This window comes from Paroedura picta, chromosome 3 (assembly GCF_049243985.1).
Source record: "Paroedura picta isolate Pp20150507F chromosome 3, Ppicta_v3.0, whole genome shotgun sequence".
NCBI lineage: Eukaryota > Metazoa > Chordata > Lepidosauria > Squamata > Gekkonidae > Paroedura > Paroedura picta.
Genome location: NC_135371.1, coordinates 93,443,325 through 93,467,716, shown reverse-complemented (window position 1 = coordinate 93,467,716; position 24,392 = coordinate 93,443,325). Strand labels below are relative to the sequence as shown.

At 40.7% G+C, this 24,392-nt stretch overlaps 1 protein-coding gene across 4 annotated transcripts in view; it reads right to left on the bottom strand.

Annotated features, from left to right (window-relative positions):
- The window catches only part of FSTL4 (follistatin like 4), a 695,481-nt gene that overhangs the window by 57,541 nt on the left and 613,548 nt on the right, over positions 1–24,392 (bottom strand). For 3 of the 4 annotated variants that reach the window (XM_077326854.1, XM_077326855.1, XM_077326858.1), the window contains one exon: positions 16,821–16,941. The exons of the other annotated variant lie outside the window; for it this stretch is intronic. In XM_077326854.1, the coding sequence (XP_077182969.1) occupies positions 16,821–16,941 (121 nt within the window). The remainder of the gene's footprint in view (positions 1–16,820; positions 16,942–24,392) is intronic. 4 annotated transcript variants of the gene reach the window in all.

Sequence of the window (24,392 nt, the reverse complement as noted above, 5' to 3'; positions counted from 1 at the left end):
GAAAGAACACATTTATCTGTCAACTAGCGTTGAATAAAATGAGAGCTGCTGCCAAAATGTACTATTCTTGATTTGGGGTCAAAAAGAAAATTTCAGCTCCAATGACAAGCATCCAGATATTTTTGTTCACAATCTTGAATTCTGCACAACACATATCATTGAGTGTAGGGATGTAGATTGTCTTTCATAAAGCAGTAACTTAAACTATCCAAATATATTTAAAATATTTTAATATTAAGAAGCTCACAATGTATGTTTGCTTATTCCTGTACATTATCTGGTCTTTTACTGATTTTTCTTAAGAAATTAAATGATCTTTCACTGATGTCATTCAACAATGATCTGGATCTACAGTTAAATTTGGCCAGTTTTCTAAGGCATTCAAAATATTTAAATTTTTAAAGCAAGATATAAGCCACAATCTATAATCTATAAATATACCATATATATATAAACCAACAAATCTTTTATCATAGAATCACGTTATGGTGTACAACCTACTTAATACGGTGTACAACAAAAGAGGGAACAAGATAAACCAACCTGTATAAACAAGTTAGTAACATTAGACATTGAGCAGCAGATGAAAAAGCTAAATATTAAATTCCAGTACTAATTACATTTATGTGAACTTACAAAATGTGTCCAAATATCTTTCTCTTGGAGCACCTCTTAAAAAGATTTATTATCCAAAATTCAATCCTTATGATATTCCTATCTCAGCCTGAGTGTAAGAGAGAGAGAGAGATTTGGACATATATTATCTGTTGGAGCTTCTTTCTTTATATTTCTTAACCACCTTACTAAATTACATGAGACTAGACCAAGACCAAGACCCCAAGATGGGCTGAAACACATCTGGTTTTTCTGTATCAGGTCATTTATCCATGTGTCAATATGCTCTGGATATGGGCAGTAGTGTGAGATTAATGTTGATGTTTTTAAGATTTTAAATGTGCATAGGGCCGAGGAGGCATCAGTGGGGGCATGACAGAATACTCTGCAGGAACAGCAGGAGCAAGAGGCCTGGCTTTTCGGGAGCATGATAATGGCTGCCCATTGGCTGTTCATTTGATTGACGGCCAGGGGCGGGACAAAGCTCGGCAATATCGCTTCCTGGCTAGAAATTTTTGCTGAGACCGTAAACCTGTGGGAAATGATAGAAACGCAACTGGATTCCACTACAAAGGCAGGTATGCATAACGACGAATTCCACTATTTAAAATGGCGTTTTTTCGTTCCGCAACCAATTTGCAACATAGATCCTGGTGCGGAATGGCCCTTAATCTTCCATTTATTCTCTAGTAACTTGTGAACACTCTTTCTGCTTGGCATGAATACTTCCTTGGTCTCCTGGATGGATGACCCGTATCAGGAAAGAGATAGGGACAATGGAATCTCTTTAGTTCTCCATCTTTCAGCAGCTTTTGATACCATCAGCCATGGTATCCTGCTGGAGCAGCTTTGGGGACTGGGACTTGTAGGCACTGCTCTACAATGGTTTGTGGCATATGCTCCAGAAAGTAGCTATGGTGAGTCTTTTTCTCTATGACCTGGGAACTTTCATGTGGTGTTCCCCAGAGGTTGGTACTATATTATTTTTTATTTTACTATTTGTTGTCTGCCATGAGTTCTTAAAGGGGAATTACCTAATAAAACTCTTTTCCAACAACCCAAGAGACAACTCTACACATGGACATCACCAGACGGTCAACACAGAAATCAGATTGACTATGTGTTCTGCAGCCAAAGATGGAGAAGTTCTATACAGTCAGTAAAAACAAGACCTGGAGCTGATTGTGGTTCAGATCATCAGCTTCTTGTTTGAAAATTTAGGCTTAAATTGAAGAAAGTAGGGGAAAGCACTAGGCCACTCAGGTATGAACTAAATCATATCCCCGACGAATATACAGTAGAGGTGACAAATAGATTTAAGGAATTAGATCTGATAGACAGAGTGCCTGAAGAACTATGGACGGAGGTTCGCAACATTGTACAAGAAGTAGCAACTAAAACCATCCCAAAGAAAAAGAAATGCAAGAAATCAAAATGGCTGAGGAAGCTTTACAAATAGCTAAGGAGAGAAGGTAAGTGAAAGGCAAGGGAGAAAGAGAAAGATACACCCAACTGAATGCAGAATTCCAGAGAAAAGCTAGAAGAGATAAGAATGCCTTCTTAAATGAACAGTGCAAACAAATAGAAGAAAACAATAGAATGGGGAGGACCAGAGATCTTTTCAAGAAAATTGGAGATATGAAGAGAATGTTTCATGCAAAGATGGGTATGATAAGGGACCAAAATGGTAGGGACCTCACAGAAGCAGAAGATATTTTAAAAAGGTGGCAAAATTATAAAGAAGAACTATACAAGAGCGAGCTTAACATCCCTGCTAACCACAATGGGGTAGTTACTGACATGGAGCCAGACAATGTGAAGTCAAATGGGAAGTCTGAGCAACAATAAAGCTAGTGGTGGTAACAGCATCCCAGTTGAACTATTCAAAACCTTAAAAGACGATGCAGTAAAAGTGCTACAATCAATATGCCAGCAAATTTGGAAAACTCAACAATGGCCACAGGATTGGAAAAGGTCAGTTTACATTCCAATCCCAAAGAAGGGCAATGCCAAAGAATGTTCAAACTACCGCACCATTGCACTCATTTCTCATGCTAGCAAAGTTATGCTCAAAATCCTACAAGTTAGGCTCCAGCAATATGTGGACCGAGAACTTCCAGAAGTACAGGCAGGATTTCGAAGAGGCAGAGGAACAAGAGATCAAATACGCTGGATCATGGAGAAAGCTAGGGAGTTCCAGAAGAACATCTACTTCTGCTTCATTGACTATGCTAAAGCCTTTGCTTGTGTGGAGCACAACAAATTGTGGCAAGTTCTTAAAGAGATGGGATAACCAGAGCATCTTATTTGTCTCTTGAGAAACTTATATGCAGGTCAAGAAGCAACAGTGAGAACTGGACATGGAATTACTGATTGGTTCAAAATTGAGAAAGGAGTTTGGCAAGGCTGTATACTGTCACCTTGCCTATTTAACTTGTATGCAGAGCACATCATGAGAAAGGCGGGATTAGAGGAGTCATAAATTGGGATCAAGATTGCAGGGAGAAATATCAACAACCTCAGATATGCAGATGATACCACTCTAATGGCAGAAAGTGAAGAGGAACTAAAGAGCCTGTTGATGCGGGTGAAGGAGGAGAGTGCATAAGTTGGCTTGAAACTCAACATCAAGCAAACAAAGATCATGGCATCCGGCCCTCTCAATTCGTGGCAAATAGATGGGGAAGAAATGGAGATAGTGACAGATTTTATTTTCCCGGGCTCCAAGATCACTGCAGATGGGGACTGCAGCAAAGAAATTAAAAGATGCTTGCTCCTGGGGAGGAAAGCTATGGCAAATCTAGACAGCATCCTAAAAAGCAGAGACATCACCCTGCCAACAAAAGTGCATCTAGTCAAGACTATGGTATTCCCAGTTGCAATGTATGGCTGCGAAAGTTGGACCATAAGGAAGGACGAGCGACAAAGAATTGAGGCTTTTGAACTCTGGTGCTGGAGAAGACTCTTGCGAGTCCCTTGGACTGCAAGGCGAACAAACCGGTCAGTCCTAGAGGAGATCAGCCCTGACTGCTCCTTAGAAGGCCAGATCCCGAAGATGAAACTCAAATACTTTGGCCACCTCATGAGAAGGAAGGACTCCCTGGAGAAGAGCCTAATGCTGGGAGCGATTGAGGGCAAAAGAAGAAGGGGATGACAGAGAATGAGGTGGCTGGATGGAGTAACTGAAGCAGTAGGTGCAAACTTAAATGGACTTCAGGGAATGGTAGAGGACAGGAAGGCCTGGAGGATCATTGTCCATGGGGTCGCGATGGGTTGGACACGACTTCACACCTAACAACAACAACACCTAATAAAACATTGGCAATTCAATCCTATGTTGTTACCTGACCTCTTCCCAGCATTTCCCCCTTAACACATGTTTCCTGACATGTATTTTAGGTAACAGGTAGCAGACAAGGTATCGTGTCTCCATGGCAGTTTGACATGGACAGAGAGGATGTTGAGAGGCACCCGGCTGCACTGAATGAATTCAAATTCCCTGGATGAGATGGTGTGCACCTGAGAGTGCTCAAAGACCTTTCTGGAGAGACTGTGGAACTGTTGTCCATCATCTTTAGGACCTCTTGTAGGACTGGAGAGTTGCTCGAAGACTGGAGGAGGGCAAATGTTATCCTAATCTTTGAAAAATGGAGGGAACTACAGATGAGTTATTCTGACCTCAACTGCAGGGAAGATAATGGAGCAGATGTTATAGGTGTGATCTGCAAACCTCTGGGGGAAAAATGTAAAACGAGGGAAGTCAGCACAGATTTGTGTCTAACAGGTCCTGCCGGACCAACTGGGTCTCCTTCTTTGACTGAGCTTATTAGATTATGGAAACTCAGTGGATGCTGTTTACCTAGATTTCAGTAATGCTTTTGAGAAGGTTCCCCGTGATATTCTGATGGGTAAACTGGAGGACTGCAGGCTGGAGAACTACAGACTGGGTACACTGGAGGACTGTAGACTGGTTAAGTGGGTAGAGAACTGGCTAGAAAAGGTATTTTATCAGAGCAGAGTGAGTGAGCAGTGGAATGCCACAGGGCTTGGTACTTGGTCTGGTACTTTTCAACATTTTTATCAATGATATGATTGAGGGGGTAGGGGGACTCCTCATTAAATTTGTGTATGACATTAAAATGGGAGGAGTAGCGAACACCTTTACCTGGCCCCAGAACACCTAGCCACAGTGATCTATGTGACGATCACCTTCTGTAACTCACTCTAGGCAGGCCTGCATTTGTCCTTGATGTGGAAACTATAGCTAGTCCAAAACACAGCAGTCAGGGTCCTCACAGCAACACCATGGAGGATCCACAATTGGCCCATTCTCCAGCAGCTACAGTGGTTGCCAGTTGAATTCCAGAACAGGCTAAAGGTTCTGGTAATCACCTTTAAGGCCATATGCAGTCAGGGCCCAGTATACCTGAGGGAACGCTTCCCTGCCTATGCCTCTCAAACAGCTTTATGTTCCACCACCACTAACCAGCTAATGATCCCTGGCTCTAAAGAGCTTTCTCTGTCCTGGCCCCCACCTGGTGGAATGAGCTCCTGGAAGAGATCAGGGCCCTGATGGAGCTAAAACAGTTCCGCAGGGCCTGCAGAAGGGAGCTCATCCACCAGACTGAGACAAGGTAACCAGTAACATCTTCAGGGCCCCTGCTCCCTCCCAGGAATCCACCTATGCATTCTGCTCTGGACCTGTTTGCATACTCTGTTACCTTTGTTATAGTTTAATGTTAATGTTAATGGTATTGTTATTGTGAAAAGCTGAGTTCCATGTACTGTTTTCTACACTTTATGTAAACCACCCTGAGCTTTAGGGGAGGGAGGTATATAAATAAAATAAATAAATAAATAATAAAAGAAGCACGTTGTCTCAGGAATTCAATGACACTGAAATAATGCCATCACTTATACATATTTGTTTATCTTCTTTCTGCCATAATTAAATTTGTATACTTGGCTTGTATAAAATAAGAATCATTTAAGAAAAAAGAGATCAAATCAGGTAGCTATTGTGTCCACTAGATCACAATTCATAAAGAATGATGCCTGTTTGAAACACTATCAGATGTATAGTGTTCCCCCCCTTCCAATTTAAGGTAAGATTCATCAATGACAGCAACCTCTAATCAATTAAGTTTCTTTCCTGCCCTAGCCATCATAAATCAGGTCAGCAAGAGATCCAGCCTGCAGGTGATGAATGGAGTAACTGCAAGAACACTCTTTATGTCAGTTGGTAACACCATCTAAGTCTAATCTAAACAAAGAAAGTAAATCTGTTGCTCTAAAATATCAAAATAGCAGTTCCCCTGTTACAAATACTAGCAATTGTATGTAGAAAGATAGAAGTTTTATAGGCTCAAAATCTCATTCATATAGTTGTTGTTAGGTGCGAAGTTGTGTCCGACCCATCACGACTCCATGGACAATGATCCTCCAGGTCTTCCTGTCCTTCATATAAGAACATATTCATTGAAATTACATGATTGGATTCTCCTCTGAAAGAATCCCTGCTTTGTTTTTCTTGCTGCTGTCTTAACTGATCTCCATCATGCAGCATCTGGAACTTCCTAATAAGAAGTGGGATCATGAAGTAAAGACTTGTGAAACCGGTCTACAGGGACATGCACAATTAAATCTAAGAAATGTTTGTTAAATAGCTAGTGAACCTGGCCCACACGTGAATTGATAGACCCAGAGAACAAAGCCAGGTATTGACATTATTTTTCTGCAGGCCTAGGGGGAATCTTTAAATTTAAATGAAGCATCCCCCCCCCCCGATACGGCGGTGTGGGGCTGAATGTGCTGTGGTTGGATAGGGATTCAAAGGGAGGGGAAGTTTTAGATGGGGTTTTGCCATCAGTTATAGGATTGTATTTTATTGAGGCTGAATGAAAAGCACCAGGCAACTGGGGAAGACTTTTTGCCAGGACAGCCTCCTAAGAAAGCGTTGTTAGGCCCAATTTGGCAACCAGCAGGAGACTAGGGATGACAGGGAAATGGGGGGAGGGGCTGTTATTGAGAGTGTGATGTCTTTTCAGGTATTTCCCAACCAAAGAGGGAGGCTGGCAACCCTATGCTGGAGGAAGGGAAGGAAAGGAAGATGAAGATCCTAGGGCAGGAAAAGGAAGATTGTTTGGTGAATTGGAAGAATGAACCAGGAAAAAGGGAGAGGCTTTTAGTGCAACAAGGAAGAACAAGAAGATATGGTAGAGGAGGGTGATACAAAGGAAAATGAGATGCTCCCTGCAAGTCCTTGTGAGTCCTCTGGTTGGGTGATCTCTCAGCTATATTAATACAAATCATTTTCTTATCAGTTCTTGTTCTTGACAAAGCAGACAAAAGCTTCAGAATCATGCAATTAAGGCTTTTTACTTGCAATTAATCAAGTGGAGGTTAAATCATTAATTTGATCATATCATACTAGCATGGAATGATGCTTTCCTATATATATCGGAACAGCAAACCTAACCGCAGTAAAGATTCAATGTATGAAAGTATTGCCACACCTATTTAAGGCACTGAATCAAAATTCTCCATTAAAATTATGTTAAAATTATATTGAGCTATATTACTATTTCAAAATGATTAACGGGGATTGTTCTTTCGATTTCCAAGTAAGCACAACTCTTCCATTTCTGTACTACTTTCACTCCTATCTCCCTGATTTAAATATTTGGTTTATTTTTCCTTGTCAAGAAAATTCATGGCAAAGGTAAATTATTGCTTGCTATTGTTTTCTGGTGACTCAGAAACCATATAACGAGTTTCTGTTATCTTCAGTACCAATAAATTGCAGGTAAGCAGTTTTTTGTTACATGTTAAAGATTGTCAGAAGAAGATTTAGAATTTATGGGAAATATCTCCGATACCCCCAAAACTATAAAGAACCCTTCTGAAGCATAATACATGTTGAAGCAAGAATCTGCAGAATGGACATTTAAAAAAAATATATTGAATATGCTGATCTGGATATATATACAATTTGGGAATATATACTGTTTTCATGTATACCTTTTTGATTCAATGTATACAGTTTTCTCCCTTCTGTTGTGGTGTTCACATGTCTTGCTATTATTTGCTCCTTGCTTCTAGATATTTTTAATGAAAAAACTGGCCTCCTGCAAAACAGGTCCTAAACACACCACTATGTCCTGCAGAGTTAGCAAAGGTTATTTCGATGAATATTTCAGTATCATCTTGATGCACTGTGGAGACATTGTGTCAGACGGGAGCTCCCACTTGAGTTCTAAAATGAACATCAATATGTAGGCAAGTACAAAATAAATGTTTAGCATTCTCTGAGTAAAGACAGACAACTTTTCAAGAACCTTGCCTTGATAGCACTGCCATAGCATTCCAAACAAATGCATATTTTCTGTCCTGTCATAAGATTAGAAAACAAAATATGATTTTGTAGGTTTTCAGGATGCAAAGCTAGCCTATTGGCATGACATCCCCAAGATGCCTTCTCCAATCCCTGAAAATTTTTATCATTCTTTTAATTTTTGATTTTATTGAGGTAAAATGAAGGGTCAATGTACCTATCAGTAAACAAAAAATTGCCTGTGTAAAGGGCAAAGTCAGATTAAAATTTCCCATAATTTTGGCATAAGCAATAACCACAAATTAAATTCAGTAATATGTATGACTATATGGGGATCGTGTAACATAGTGGTTAGATCTTGGACCTAGGATTGAATCCCTGCTAGGGTTGATAAAGCTCACTGGGTGATATTGGGCCTGCCTAACTGTCTTAGCAAAACCAATGTCACAGGGTTGTCATGAGTATGGTAATTGGATAACTACACCCATGTTCATTTCCCAAAGCAATTTAAGAAAGGGTTGATAACTAATGTGAAGAATGAATGACTACAATACAAACTGTAGGCCTAGTTCACAGCAGTTGTGACTTCTTGTTGATGTGCTTCTTCACCATCCACAAACAGGTTTTATTCATATTCCCATTGTTTTCTGATAGGCCTCCCAAATCTTCAAAATCATAGAGGTGGTACAACATATGTGGCTAAAAGACTTCTTAAAAGCATGAGCATGAGTGCAAAAATCAAGCAACATATTCACAAACAAAATGTAAAAGCCTGTGTGGATCTAGCATGAAGATGTAAGATTCAGGGTAAAGCAGAAAGTTGAAAAAGTATTTCTATGTAATCAATTATTTGTATTGATAGATTGATCATTTGCTTTTGACATTGTATTCTTATTTTATTTGTTGCCTTTGCCAAATGCCGAATGTGTTCTCTCTATGTTTTTCTTCCAAATGCGGCATTGTTGTACATTACATTGTTCAGAATGGGTCTGTATGACTAGAAAAGTCTCTGGAGAATCTCTGAAATCAGGCTGAGGAGACAACTGCATTTGGTTGCCATTTTCATGGAAGGTGTTAACTATGATTTATATCAACTTTTTCTATAGTACAGCAACCAAGGAAAATGATTCTATACACTCAGGGGTCTTTTGGTTTGCAAACTATCCATTTTCATAGCAGATTACTGTTTTATGAGTCTCTTTACCCCTGAAAGAGCTTTCTGCTAGAAGTGATAAATAGCTTTTCTTTCACTAAACTTGATATATAAAATATAAACCTCTAATGTTACGTGAGGACATATAAAGGAGATGGCATACTGACATTTTTATGATTTGTGCTCAGTAGACACAGAAGAAGGGTATATTGATCTGGATCAATTCACCTCCTTAACAGAAATGTTATGAATAGTATGCTTACCCCATATTAACATCCCCCTGCGGCACAGTTTGGGGGGTCTCATTGAGCTAATGCGAAAGGGAGGGGGCTTGGAGATTGTATGGGTGGGTTTTTAATTGGGGTTTTATTCTGTAACCTGCCATAAGCCAGCTAGTCTGGGAGTGGGAAGAAACAAATCCAATAAATAAATAAACCAATAAAGGCTTTAGCAGCTTTCTGTTTCATATAGAAATGCTGGTTCATTTGCATATGAATGCTTGTACATAATTACAGGTGGGAAGTGTGAACTGTAAGGACGTGTCTACACTGAAGAAAAAGACAGAGATGGGGCATAAAGTGCAAGATGATTTACTAAACAGGAACAAAATACAGTGGCCTTGTGCTATGTCATGGCTTTCAAACTAATTCTCGTGTTACGTCAGCACATAATCATTTGTGCACAAGTTTTTTGTGACAGATCCATTCATTCAAAATTCACTGACAGCTACAACTTTGCCTTGTATGAGTGCTTTTGATTTGACAGACAAAGAAAAAGGAATGGCCAAATGTATTTACTCATAGTTAGGTATGGTTATTTGACTATTAAAACTGCTGGATGAAGAATTGTCCGAAGAAGACTCCCAGATAAGTATGAATAGTAAATCTCTTAAACTGACTGTTTCAGAGGGCATCTGTGTTTGTCTGCAGTAGAACAGCTAGATTCAAGTTCAGTAGCACATTATAGACCAACTAGGGGCAAAGCCCGTTGTCTCCAAGAATACAACGGGCGCTAGAGCTTGGCAGTGGGAAGAGGAAGGGGAGGAGTTGTCCAGTCTGTAAGGGCATGGGGTTGTCATGTGTGTTGTGTGGGAGGTTGTGGTGGCATGGTGGCAAATAAGGCCATGGGTGTGGAGATACGGGTGTCAAGAACCTGTGGTGTGGAATGTTCGTTGATTATGGGAGAGGACTGACCTTTGGGAATTGTGGCACAGTGGTTACAGATGAGCTTTCCAGAGCCATGTCCTCAGATATGTGAAGGGAAAATCAGACTGGAGACTCTTCTTAGGGGAAGATTACATGACAACCAATTCCCCCCAGTTCTACGTCATTTCCCTTCTTGTGTGAATTAGGCCACATTCACCGAAATGCCCCTCTGCCCTAATACACATAGGGTAGTCGCAGTACACAGGTGTCCACCCTGTTCCTTCTGTCTCCCATATTTGCACTGTTGGTAAAATGTTATATGCCCACATGCTTCTTTCATGGTTGCTCCTTAGAAGAACGGATTTTTGTACCCTATTGCTTACTACCCAAAGGAGTCTCAAAGCGGTTTACAAACACCTTTTCCATTTGTCTCTCCACAATAGTCAACCTGTGAGGTATGTAGGGTTGTGAGAGATCTGAGAGAACTGGGAATGGGCCGCAGTGATGCAGCAGGCCTCAGGTGTCTCAAAGCATTTTCCAATCGTCTTCCCCTTCTCTCCCCATAGCAGACTCCCCATGAGGGAGGTGGGGTAGCGAGCCTCACAGGGAAGCTGGCAACCCTAAGAGGAAGACTGTCTGTGCACAGCAGTCTTGACCTTAGTAAGGTTTTTAATACTGTTTTTTTATTTGTCAGGCCAAGGTTATTTGCCAGTTACTATTTCAGTGACGATGTGTCTCCAGACATTTACTTGTTCTCTATTTAGTTTCAGGCTGTAAATATTTATTTAGATCTTCCTGCACTTTCCAGACTCACAGGACTGATGCTGGTCTGCCTGTCTGCGCCCCAGAATACAAACAGTTGCTGATAAGGGCTGGCCATAACCCATAGGCCAGGAGGGACACTCCTGCACCACTCCCTACCAACTGCAGGCAAAAATGGCTCATTTTAAGGCTGGACTCTGAGGCATTGTACGATTTTGAAGTCCCACCTCCAAACCTCCAGGAATATTTCCAACCCAGGGGTAGCCAACCTCCAGGTGGGGCCTGGAGAGCTCCTGGAATTACAGCTCACCAGCAGAGTATAAAGATCAGCTCCCCAGGCAGAAAGGGCTACTTTGGACGGGGTTGTGGTAGAGAAGAAACATTTAAGGCTTCCCACACAGGTTGTTGTTGAATTGAAAGACTTGAGGCCTACTGCACAGGGTTGTTGTGCAGATGAAACAGGAGACAAAAGAGCCAGCTTCCTCTGCAGAATAACACTGTGCAGTGGCCTCAAATCTGCAGAGAGTTGCAAAGAAGAAAGACACATGGCTTGGCTGTGTCTAACCCCCGGCCAGAGCAGTATTTTAAGTGAGAAGGGGCTTTTCTGTGGCCTCCCTGTCATCCAACTGTTTGGCAGAAGGGGAAAGTCCCCCCCCCTCAAAAGGAAGGCCCTCAGTCTCCCCTGCGTTGCTCTTGGAAAGGCCTCCTTCCCTCAGTCAGGGGCTGTTAAAGGTTCCTTTGCAGCAGGGCTGAAGGGGGGGAGGGGGAGCTCTCTGCAGCCTCCTGCCTGCTCTGTCAGGGTTCTGAGGCAATTCACAGTTGGACATGGCAGTTAAAACAGCCTTGGAGTGAAAAGGGCTGGCACAGCCTGTCCAAGCCTGTGTTCTCATTCCCCTGGGCAGCCCTACTGACCTCCTCTCCCTTTGGTGGTCAGTGCCAGACTGGCAGCCAGACTGGGCTGGGTGAATGGAATTTTGGTCTGTCCTGGTGAGGGGCCAATAGGAAGGCACTTTGCGCGCCTCCCCATTTGCTGCTTGGCCCTGGATGGACACTCGGAGGGCCCAATCAGGAGCCGCTTTGCGGCTCCTGATTGGGCCCTCTGAGTTTTTATCCTGGACAGGGCCCGCCCTAACTCCTCCCCAGGTGGCCTTACTCTTTTATTTAATAGGACCCTGTCCTATTTAAAGATGTTACACATTTGAAAGTCAACGTTTCCTTAAATTGTATACCCCCAGACTTGTTAGTCTCTAAGGTTCTACTGGACTTGAATCTAGGCTCCCATACACTGAAGAGATTAGCAGCACAATCATGAACATAATGTCATCTCCCTAAACCCAATATCTTAAATTGACTTAGGATGGAATTAGCACTGACTAGAATTACCCTGCAAGTCATTAATGGAAGAAACAGAAACAGATTGCATTGTTATTTTATTGGAAGCACTCAATGTGTGCAATGATATCTATATTGGTAAGCCCAAGGTCACCCAGCTTGGTGTAGTGGTTAGGAGTGCAGACTTCTAATCTGGCGAGCTGGTTTTGATCCTGTGCTCCCCCACATGCAACCAGCTGGGTGACCTTGGGCTTACCACAGCACTGATAAAGCTGTTCTGATCGAGCAGTAATATCAGGGCTCTCTCCGTGTCACCCACCTCACAGGGTGTCTGTTGTGGGGAGAGGAAAGGAAAGGCAACTGTAAGCCACTTTGAGACTCTGTCGGGTAGAGAAAAGCAGCATATAAGAACTAAATCTTATTATTATTATTATTTGTGTAAAACTTGCAAGGCAAATTACTTGAGGGAAGTCAACTCCTTTGGCTAGGATCCTACCTCCTTCCTTGCCTGACATCTGTTCATTATCTGAGGAAGAAATTCAAGACTTTGTCCCCTAACTGCTGAATCATAAAATCAAGATACTCCTGAGAACAATCTCTCCTGTGATGCTAAGCTCTGCTTCCTATAGATAACACAGCATTGTTTGGTCATCATTCTTTGATCTAATGATCTAACATCAATTGCCAGAACAGGTAATCACTGAAGTGAAAAAAGAGAGACATGGAGGGTAGCAAACCATATTAAGAGCTGCAACAAAACACTTCAGGGACAAACCTCAAGAGGTAACACAGGAGCCTGTAACACTACATAGGACAGAACATTTTGTACAGACTACAGCATTGCTCTGTCAAAACTGATGTCCGCATAATTGACATATTTGCTTGTGGCTGGTGGAAGTTTGGGCACATTACAAGGCAAACAAGGAATAATATTTGTAAAGGGATGCTTTCTGTTTGATAGGAAGATGCCTCATAGAGGTTTTTTAATCACAAAATCTACTTCCCTCTGCTTTCATCTACAAAGAACATACATCCTCTCCCAACTTCTTGTATCCGAAAAGACAGGCTGGAGTATACCTCCAATTTGAACTACTGTCGACAATATGATTATCTTTGAAGTTCGGTTTAAATTTCAAAGCTTTGGGGGCCTTTAAATCTCAGAGATGAGAACAGCTTACATTGCAGCCTGACACCTAAATATACCTTGTATGTCACTAAAAATATATACATGTTAGCTGTTCTTCTGTGGTTTTCTTTGCCATTTATCCATCATACAAAAAACATTTTTCTTGTTTTCACTATGAAACATGCACAACAAACCAGATGAATTCATTTTATTTTCATAAAGATAGAAATATAGTCATCATTTGAGAATATACGACCCCACATTGACTCCACAGTGATATAAACTTTTGCCCAAAACTCTAAGAGCCATGAGTCTAAGAGCCATCCACATTTCCACTACATTAAAAAAAAAAAAGCCTGTTTAGATATACAAAAGAAAAGTTATTATTAATCAACTTACTTGAGAGATCGTAGACCTCACATTAACTGCTTGATACAATCTGAGAGCTATCCTAGCAGATATTTCTAGGTTTGAGTTAGATGCTTAACATTAAACATTTCTTATAGCACAGTATTAGTTTTGGCCCTGTATCAATACCCTGATAAAGGGAGAGGAAAGTAGGGCTTTGCCTTAAAGATGTACAAAGAAAAAAAATTACAAAAGGATTTCATAATTTCTCCTTATCCTTAATACAGATACATCTACAAACCATTTATACTTGGCCCATTCTAAGAGCCATCCTGACAGGTATAAGTTGAGAGCTTTGCATTTTCTACAGATCAATATGAGCTTTGGCCCTATAACAATACACCAATAAAAAAAATAATAAGAGGGGAAAGCCCCATTTTATATTTCCAACGCTAACGATTATATTACCTATATGCCTACTAAGAAAAAGAAACAAGAGAGAAAAAAGGCACTGCTTCCCCTTTTTCATAAAAATAGCAATATAGGATACAGTATATGTTGTTAATACAGAGAATAATAAGATTTCCAGGTTTAGATTAAATGCTTAACATTAAACATAGAACAATATAAGCTTTCAGTCTTCTATAGCTTCTCCTTATCCTTGGTTCTAATACATCTACAAAACAATTTTTGCTTGACCCATTCTAAGAACCATCCTCAGTGTAGGCTTTAGTCCTAGGACAATTCACTAATAGAAGAAAGAAAAAATAAGGGGGGAGAACCCCATTTTACATTTTCAGCACTAATGATTATATTACCTATATGCCTATAAAAGAAAAGAGACAAAAAAAAAACAAGAGCGAAAGAGACACTGCTTCCCCTTTTTCATAAAAATGGAAATATAGAATATGGTATAACATTAAACATAAAACAATATGAGCTTTCGGTCTTCTTAAGGGGGTCTCATCTCGAGGCTTGCTACATCTTGTCGTTCCCGTAAAATTATATTCTGTCCCATTGGCCTTTGGCGTAGAGAGTGCAGTTGTACTCTTTCCCGCAAAATATGCATCGATAAATCTTGAGGCCGTTGCACCTCCTGGACTCCAGTATCAATACAATTTTTTCCCCAGAGAGATCCTTTAAATCGGTTACTTTCACTGCAGATCCATATTTCTTTTGATTGATTTTTGTACACTCTTGCTTTGAGATGGCTGTATGTCTTTTTAAAAAGGGTGTCCTTATCTGGGCTGCAGAACTCCGGCATCCCATTTTCCGTCTCCAGAATTTCAGATTTCTCTTCTACTGTTGGTTTTCCACCTTGTTTAGAGCTGTCATCAGCCACTGTTATTGATCCATTATTCCTGTTAAAGACGTCTTCCTTGGCATCTTGGATCTCCTTGAAGATATGAATTTCAGATTTCTCTTCTGCTGTTGGTTTTCCACCTTGTTTAAAGCTGTCATCAGTCACTGTTATTGATCCATCATTCCTATTGAAGACTTCTTCCTTGCCATCTTGGATCTCCTTGGAGATATTTTTGATCAATCCATCTAAGAATACTTTGTAATCTTGGGTTTGTATCTCTATTAGATGAGCCAATCTTTTTAACATAGACATGATTTTGACTTTAAAAAAACCCGGCCCCAAACAATTTTACAAGTGGCCAGTAGAGGTCCTCTGTTTTATCCTCTAATGTTCCGGCACAGGCATGTGACGTATTGAAGCCGGTTAAGGCAGGGATTCTCGTACTGGCACAAAGTTCTCGTGAGATTTTCACATTCACTGCTCTTATCTCTATCTCCGAAAACCAAAACAATTACAATAAGAGCTTTTGCCAATTAATTCGAGTTGATTTGAATCCTTCTTCTGCTTAGTTAGGAGAATTAGCCTGCCTCTTAACGAGGTGGCTTCAGGCAGAGCAGAGTAAGAGGAGGGGGGAAACAAAGGGCTTTGATGCAGGAAGAGAGACGGAGAAAAAAAAAGCGAGAGATACTTGCAGTAAATGATGTTTTGGAACTCAGCCGAAGTCCTCCCCTCAGTTCAAAGCGTTCATTTGTGGTAAATCATCATGTAGGGTTGAAGCAGATACTTTAAGATTAAAGAAAAAAAAGAAAGTCCGAGGTAGAAAATGGCAGTCGTCCTCTGGACCTGGAACGCTGACAGCCTATAATCCAGGGAGATATACTCCCTAAAGGATTGGAGACGGCCCCAAGAACTTCCTGGGTAGAAAGGTGAGGTGAGGTTTGCGTACCCCTCCTCTTTTCTGCCAATTGCTTGCACAATTGACCCCTGTCAGGCTTCAGAGATAGCAGAGCAGATGCCCTGCCACCCTCTCAGGACGACATCTTTAGCCACACCCCCCCAGATGAATTCATTTTGATCCACAGAATCCCCCCAATATACCCATTAAATTAGGCTAGTTTCTACAAGTTAGGCCTTTCAGGACTCCTCCCTCCTGCTTAACATTTGTGTGTCTATGTATGTATGTGTGTGTGTACACATATGTGTGTGTACACATACATACACACATACACATGTTATATATACCACTTTGACAGTTGCAAGAGACTTTAAAACCATTTGAAGATGTGGGGTAGAGTCACACTGTGGGAGACAGAAGCCTCTTTTGTTGCAGATTGCCTTTAGACAGGAAGACAAACCCTCCCAATAGGAAGCAGTAATTGGGCCATAGAAATGTTTGAGATTGACAGAAATAGAAAAGGTAAGAATTGGAAATTGTACCTGTCTTTTTTGCTCAAAAACTATATTTGCTGTAGACAAAATAAAAGTAGCCATTATTTTTGATACATCTGTTGGGTCGATATTTCTTTATAGCTTCTTTTTTCCGTGCACATTTCTAAATGGACAAGTTAACAGTGAAACAGATTTCTTTTCTTTCTGCAGTAACAATGAAAACTGTGGTATCCATTGTTTGGTGAAAAAATATCAACATTCAGCATTGCTCAGAGGAACATTTCAGTGGGTTGTCATGTGTGCCATTTACTAACCATTCACCTGAAGAATGTGGGTCTGATACAGTTCTCCATAGCCATAGGCATGACACGTGTAATTGCCCATGTGAATAGTTGTTACCTTGGTGATGTAGAGAGAATCATCTTCTCCAAAATCCTGTAGGGAACAAAAGACAAGGGGGAGGGAAAAGACCTATTGTTTAGGAAATTTGTTTTTAAAGCTGCAAAATGCTAGGCTAACACTCCAGAGTGTTTTGACAGATTCCTTACATTCCATGGGAGCTTGAATTTTGAATGCTGTGTTTTTATCTAGGTAAGTTAGACAGCTGAAGCAATAAGAGACTACTTATAAACCCCTGAAACCAAAACTGATTCAACTGAAAAGCTAAACTTTTAATGATTTCTGGTCAAGCAACAAACATGTGTAATAATGATGATTGAATATTTGACAACTTAATTGGAAAGCACTTGCTATTTTTCAGGTGTGGTAATGAAAATGGTTTAACGTCTGCTGACCTGTAATACAAGCACCGTGACCTAAATTCTAGATGAAGACTGAAATTGGCTATCATGTTATCTACAAAATACCTTTTCTCAGTTATATGTGCTTGGTCCAAAAATCCCTGCTAGGAGTTAAGGAGCTGGAAAAAAATATTTCTTTTTTTTAAAAAGAATCCTTTTGATTTTTAACTTAGTTTTCAATTTAAAAGGAAATACTAGACAAGGTTAAACACTTATAATTTTAGAAGGTTTCAAAATTTGGATCAGTCACCCTTGTCTTCTGCTTATTGGAGTTTTACGAATTATTCTACCCAAGCACTAGAATTGAAAAACTAAAACATGAATCAGCCTCTCTTTCATTTCACTTGCAACCAAAAGGAATTGGGGAGGGAACATAGTGCTAGCAGCAAGCAGAAACTGTGTGACATCACTTCCAGGGAAATCCAGAAGTCAAATCACAGTTTTCACTGGAAGTGATATTGTACTTCATTATAAGGCACCAAAACCTCTATGGTTCTGTCATAGAGATTATGGCAATTCCTAGAAATGCATGAAATTATTTCTGTTGAAATAATTTCTAGTGATAAGAAAGAAATCATTTATTTTACCCATAGTCTGCTAGGGTGCCAGTGGGCAAGGCTTTCTGTCAGAGATGTCCCTCACTCCGGGGATCATAGCAATCCTATATGCATACAGAGTTTTGCTATAGTGAACTTTTAATACCTCTGTACAAAACCCAGTAGGCTACATATCATACTTCATTAACTGGGGGGGATCCCTCCTTTAATTAGCCCTCCTTTAATTAGTACATGTCACCTGCTAAAACCTTTTCTACAAAGTACAATTTGCCCCCTACTATGCAAAAAGAGTACAGTATACCCTCACCATTTGCAGATTCATAACTGATAACTTCACCTATTCTGTCTGTGGCCTGTGCATATAATACAGCTAGCTCTGTGTACATGACTCCTCTCCCTCTATCAGTTAATAAAAGGAAAGGGAAACTGGGCATGAGTCTTCATCCCTCCACATGATCTCCTCAAATAACCACCACTGGATGACTTGTATGGACAGTCCCACCACTAGATGGCTCACAAGGCCACAGAACAAATTGTTTGGACCACAGTCATGAGCCATAGTGTATGTTTTCTGGACACATCATTGGTGGCCTTCCAAACCACTCATGTTGGCCTTGGTAGCAGTGGACACTGTTGATGGACAATTTATGTCACCACTCTGTCTTTCTGTGTGGTAGCAGCCACTTGCCAGTGTAGCAGCACGCACCTTGAGTGCCCAGTAGTGATGCTGGGCCCTAATCAGACATCAACTTGGTCTGACTGGCATGGTGTAAGAGGGGCTTTTTCCAGGCTGTTTTGGCCCTCCAGTCTGCCTCCTTTTCTTATTCATGGATTTTACCATATAGCTATCCCAGGAATGTAAGGATGCAGTGCAGTATAACATTAGTCATAACATAACCCCAGATATGCACAGCAAAGGGTTCAACTTTAGTTCCCAAGAAGGCACTGCAGAGCTTTGAGACTGGGTATAACAAATCTGGGTATATCACAAGACCCATGGATGTTCTATTAAGGCTGGCTCACAGCTAACCAGTACAAATGAATGGTTGTGAGACCTATTGGCAAATTAAGAAAATTCTTCTCATGATGGAAATTATGGCAGACTATGCTGGATACTGCTTTCACACAACAATTCACTGCTGAATATTCAAATCCAAAGACTTTTGTGCAGCAATGGAATGTCACATGGGGCATTTTGCTGCACATTGCCCAGTGCTGCCATTTTACCCCATGCTATCAGGAAGCTTTTTACTGGCTTTTTATTCCCAGCTGGTTTTTTTTCTGGCATCTCTTCCCTCTCTTATTATCAGCAGGACAGAGCTATGAATGTCCCCACCTCATTTCCTTCCCTCCTTTTAGAAATACCCTAAGTCAGGAGCTGCTGCCAAGAGTCTGTCTTGGTTTGTCACCAGTCCCTCTCTGCACATTCGAGACCCAGCTATGCATACATGAGCATGCTGGTCCCATGCCCATGTAAATGAAGAGGATTAAGGAAAGACCTGACAACCTACCTTGTAAAAATTTTGCCAAGAAAATCCTATGGTAAAGACCTCAAATGATTTCAACATGGCCCCTAATGGTGAGCCCCACAGGCCAGAAGGTACCCAACAAGTGACTGAGGAAGAGCAAGGACCTGCAGCAAATAACCCTGGGTTTTATGACATGACTAGGGCAAATCCAGCAGGAACCCCAGGTGCTGATATTGCCAGTGGTGAAAGCAAGGGTCTGTGCTTTATGAAAATGCACCAAATAGCAACTTGAAATGGTAGAGGATTGACTCAAGGAAAATTGGAAATTGTCAAAAGAAAAATGCTTAAATTGAATATTGACCTACTTGGCATTAGTGAATTACATAGGACAGATGATGGTTTATTTCAGTCAGATGATTTTACCATCTACTATTTGGGACACAACTCCATAAAAAAGAATGGTGTGGCTTTCATTGCAAGCAAATAATTTTCTTGAGCAGTGGAAAGCTTTTTAACAATCAATGATTGAATCATGACAATTCGAATTTGTGCCAAGCCCTTGAATATCACATGTGTTCAAGTATATGCTCCGACAACTGATGCAACAAAGGCGGAAATTGAAGTATTCTATACAATCATTCAAGACACTTTAAAACAAGTACCCAAGAAGGATGTCATTTATATAATGGGTGACTTTAATGCAAAAGTTAGCACGCAAGTGGAGAGAGACATTACTGGCACTTTGGTCTTGGAGAAAGGAATGATGCAGGTGATCGTCTGGCACAATTTTGTCATGAAAATTGTTCAAACAGCATAAACATTATATATACACTTGAACATCTTTTAATGGACTAAAATAGAACCAAATCGACTATATCTTATGCAGTCGAAGATAGTCCAGTTCTGTCCTTGCTGTCAAAACATATCCAGGTGCTGACTGTGGTTCAGATCATGAACTGTTACTGGCTAAAATCAAAACAAAATTCCACAACTTCAAGAAGAGGTTTAAGCAGGTTTGATGTAAATAAAATTCCACTCACATATGCAGTGGCGGTGAAAATCGATTTCAAGTACTAGATGCAACAGAGAAGATTACTGATGAACTGTGGCAGGAAATTCAATCAACTGCTGTTGAAACAGTAGTCAAACACACACCACAAAAGAAGCCAGAAAAAAGATCAAAATGGCTCTCAGATGAAACTATAAGTATAGCTGAATATAGAAAAGCAGCAAAAGCTGCAAGGCAAAAGAGAGGAAGCAAGAAAATGAAATGTGGATTTTCAAAGGGCAACAAGATTAGACAGTGACACTTGCTGGAATCATAAATGTCAGCAGTTAGAAGACGATTATACAAGTAAAGAGGTTCCGAATGCCATTTGCTGCTAGCAAAAGCATTATCAAAGATAAACAGGGGAAAGAACTGACTGACCAAAAGAGCATCAACAATAGGTGGCGGGAATACACAGAAGAACTGTACGCATGCAGAACCCGAAGTTTACTTTCTTTAAAATGAAAAAGAAACAAAATAGAACTTGGACTGGCCATTCTTGAGGAGGAAATTGAACAGGCCTTGAGCCAGTTGTCAAACAACAAAGCCTTGACATCATATCCATGGAATTGCTGAGCTGTGTACAAATCAAAACAATTACAGATTGGTGCAAGAAAATCTGGGAAACTAATAACTGGTCAGAGGAGTGGAAATGATTTGTGTTCATCTCACTACCAAAACAGTGTGACTCAAAAAGCTGTTCTAATTATTTCTCTTGCTAGTAAGATTCTGCTTAAAATCATACAACAGATAGCAACAACCATTGAAAGGGAATTCCCATCCCCAACCCCCACCCTCTTCAGCCTTCAGTCCCCCCAAATCTCCAGGTGTTTCCCAACTTGGTGCTGGCAACACTAAGTTGAACAGAAAGAGAACATGCCATGATTCTTTGTAGTTGTATGTACAAATACATTTGCCAGATGGACATACACTTTTTGCATTTCATGAAATTTTGAGTCAGGAAAACTTGTGATGATCTACAAAGTCTTTAACTTTCTAAAATTTCAGGTGTTTCTGTTTAATTATAATCCACACTATTCTTCATTTTCGATGGGATATAAATCTCTGCATCCCTAGATGATGGATCAGCAGATGATTTATTTTTCCACGTGCTGCATTATGTATATGTAGATGGATCCAGTTGTACATGTTTCATTGGCATCTTTTTAAAAACTTACTACAAAAGTATACTTCAAAATGTATTTTTCTGATATTTTGACACAAAAAGTGAAATCCATACACTGCAAAATTTAAGAAGTTAATAAATATGGGACCAGAAAGGCAAAATGTATCATGAGATACAATTTCAGATCTACAAACTACATATTAAAATGCCTGAGAACAATTGTCATTACACTGTTGTTCCTATGTGGATTTCAAGTACAATAACACAAAATTGGACATAAAAGTAATACAAGATCAGGACTCAAAGGAGTGGAACAAACCAAATCCAAAGAAAAAGTACTAGAGGAAAACCAAAGAAAAGAAGCCCGAGAATACACCCAAATTGTAAATGTTAATCTACTTCAAAAAGCAAAACTTTGAAAGCCACATGTAAATTGGAGATTGTTACATCTACCAACAAATACTTAATTCCTGATGTATAATTCCCAGATGTACTCTGCAGCCAAAGATGGAAAAGTTCTATACAGGCAATAAAAACAAGACCAGGAGCTGATTGTGGTTCAGATCATGAGCTTCTTGTTGCAAAATTTAGGCTTAAATTGAAGAAAGTAGGGAAAAGCACTAGGCCACTCAGGTACGAACTAAATCATATCCCCGACGAATATACAGTAGAGGTGACAAATAGATTTAAGGAATTAGATCTGATAGACAGAGTGCCTGAAGAACTATGGACGGAGGTTCGCGACATTGTACAAGAGGTAGCAACTAAAACCATCCCAAAGAAAAAGAAATGCAAGAAATCAAAATGGCTGTCTGAGGAAGCTTTACAAATAGCTAAGGAGAGAAGGGAAGTGAAAGGCAAGGGAGAAAGAGAAAGATACACCCAATTGAATGCAGAATTCCAGAGAAAAGCTAGAAGAGATAAGAATGCCTTCTTAAATGAACAGTGCAAGCAAATAGAAGAAAACAATAGAATGGGGAGGACCAGAGATCTTTTCAAGAAAATTGGAGATATGAAGAGAACGTTTCATGCAAAGATGGGTATGATAAGGGACCCAAATGGTAGGGACCTCACAGAAGCAGAAGAGATTAAGCAAAGGTGGCAAAATTATACAGAAGAACTATACAAGAGCAAGCTTAACATCCCTGATGACCACAGTGGGGTAGTTACTGACCGGGAGCCAGACATCCTGGAATGTGAAGTCAAATGGGCCTTAGGAAGTCTGAGCAACAATAAAGCTAGTGGTGGTGACAGCATTCCAGTTGAACTATTCAAAATCTTAAAGGACGATGCAGTAAAAGTGCTACACTCAATATGCCAGCAAATTTGGAAAACTCAGCAATGGCCACAGGATTGGAAAAGGTCAGTTTACATTCCAATCCCAAAGAAGGGCAATGCCAAAGAATGTTCAAACTACCGCACCATTGCACTCATTTCTCATGCTAGCAAAGTTATGCTCAAAATCCTACAAGCTAGGCTCCAGCAATATGTGGACCGAGAACTTCCAGAAGTACAGGCAGGCTTTCGAAGAGGTAGAGGAACTAGAGATCAAATTGCCAACATACGCTGGATCATGGAAAAAGCTAGGGAGTTCCAGAAGAACGTCTACTTCTGCTTCATTGACTATGCTAAAGCCTTTGATTGTGTGGAGCACAACAAATTGTGGCAAGTTCTTAAAGAGATGGGAATACCAGAGCATCTTATTTGTCTCTTGAGAAATTTATATGCAGGTCAAGAAGCAACAGTGAGAACTGAACATGGAATCACGGATTGGTTCAAAATTGAGAAAGGAGTTCGGCAAGGCTGTATACTGTCGCCTTGCCTATTTAACTTGTATGCGGAGCACATCATGAGAAAGGCGGGATTAGAGGAGTCACAAATTGGGATCAAGATTGCAGGGAGAAATATCAACAACCTCAGATATGCAGATGATACCACTCTAATGGCAGAAAGTGAAGAGGAACTAAAGAGCCTGTTGATGCGGGTGAAGGAGGAGAGTGCAAAAGTTGGCTTGAAACTCAACATCAAGAAAACAAAGATCATGGCAGCCGGCCCTCTCAATTCCTGGCAAATAGATGGGGAAGAAATGGAGATAGTGACAGATTTTATTTTCCTCGGCTCCAAGATCACTGCAGATGGGGACTGCAGCAAAGAAATTAAAAGACGCTTGCTCCTAGGGAGGAAAGCTATGGCAAATCTAGACAGCATCCTAAAAAGCAGAGACATCACCCTACCAACAAAAGTGCGTTTAGTCAAGGCTATGGTATTCCCAGTTGCAATGTATGGCTGCGAAAGTTGGACCATAAGGAAGGTCGAGCGTCAGAGAATTGAGGCTTTTGAACTCTGGTGCTGGAGAAGACTCTTGCGAGTCCCTTGGACTGCAAGGCGAACAAACCGGTCAGTCCTAGAGGAGATAAGGCCGGACTGCTCCTTAGAAGGCCAGATCCTGAAGATGAAACTCAAATACTTTGGCCACCTCATGAGAAGGAAGGACTCCCTGGAGAAGAGCCTAATGCTGGGAGTGATCGAGGGCAAAAGAAGAAGGGGACGACAGAGAATGAGGTGGATGGATGGAGTCACTGAAGCAGTAGGTGCAAACGTAAAAGGACTCCAGGGAATGGTAGAGGACAGGAAGGCCTGGAGGATCATTGTCCATGGGGTCGCGATGGGTCGAACACGACTTCGCACATAACAACAACAACAAAAATTCCCAGATTAGTTCATGCCACTTTTTTACTTTGGTTCAAATAGCTAGATGAGTAGATGGTTGAATTGCACAAGATGGATCAAGGGACTTGACTAAAATACCAGTGTTATTAGGCTTTGCTATGCTGGCCAGAATTTAGATCATTTAAAGCTATATAGATACTTTGAAGGGGCACCACT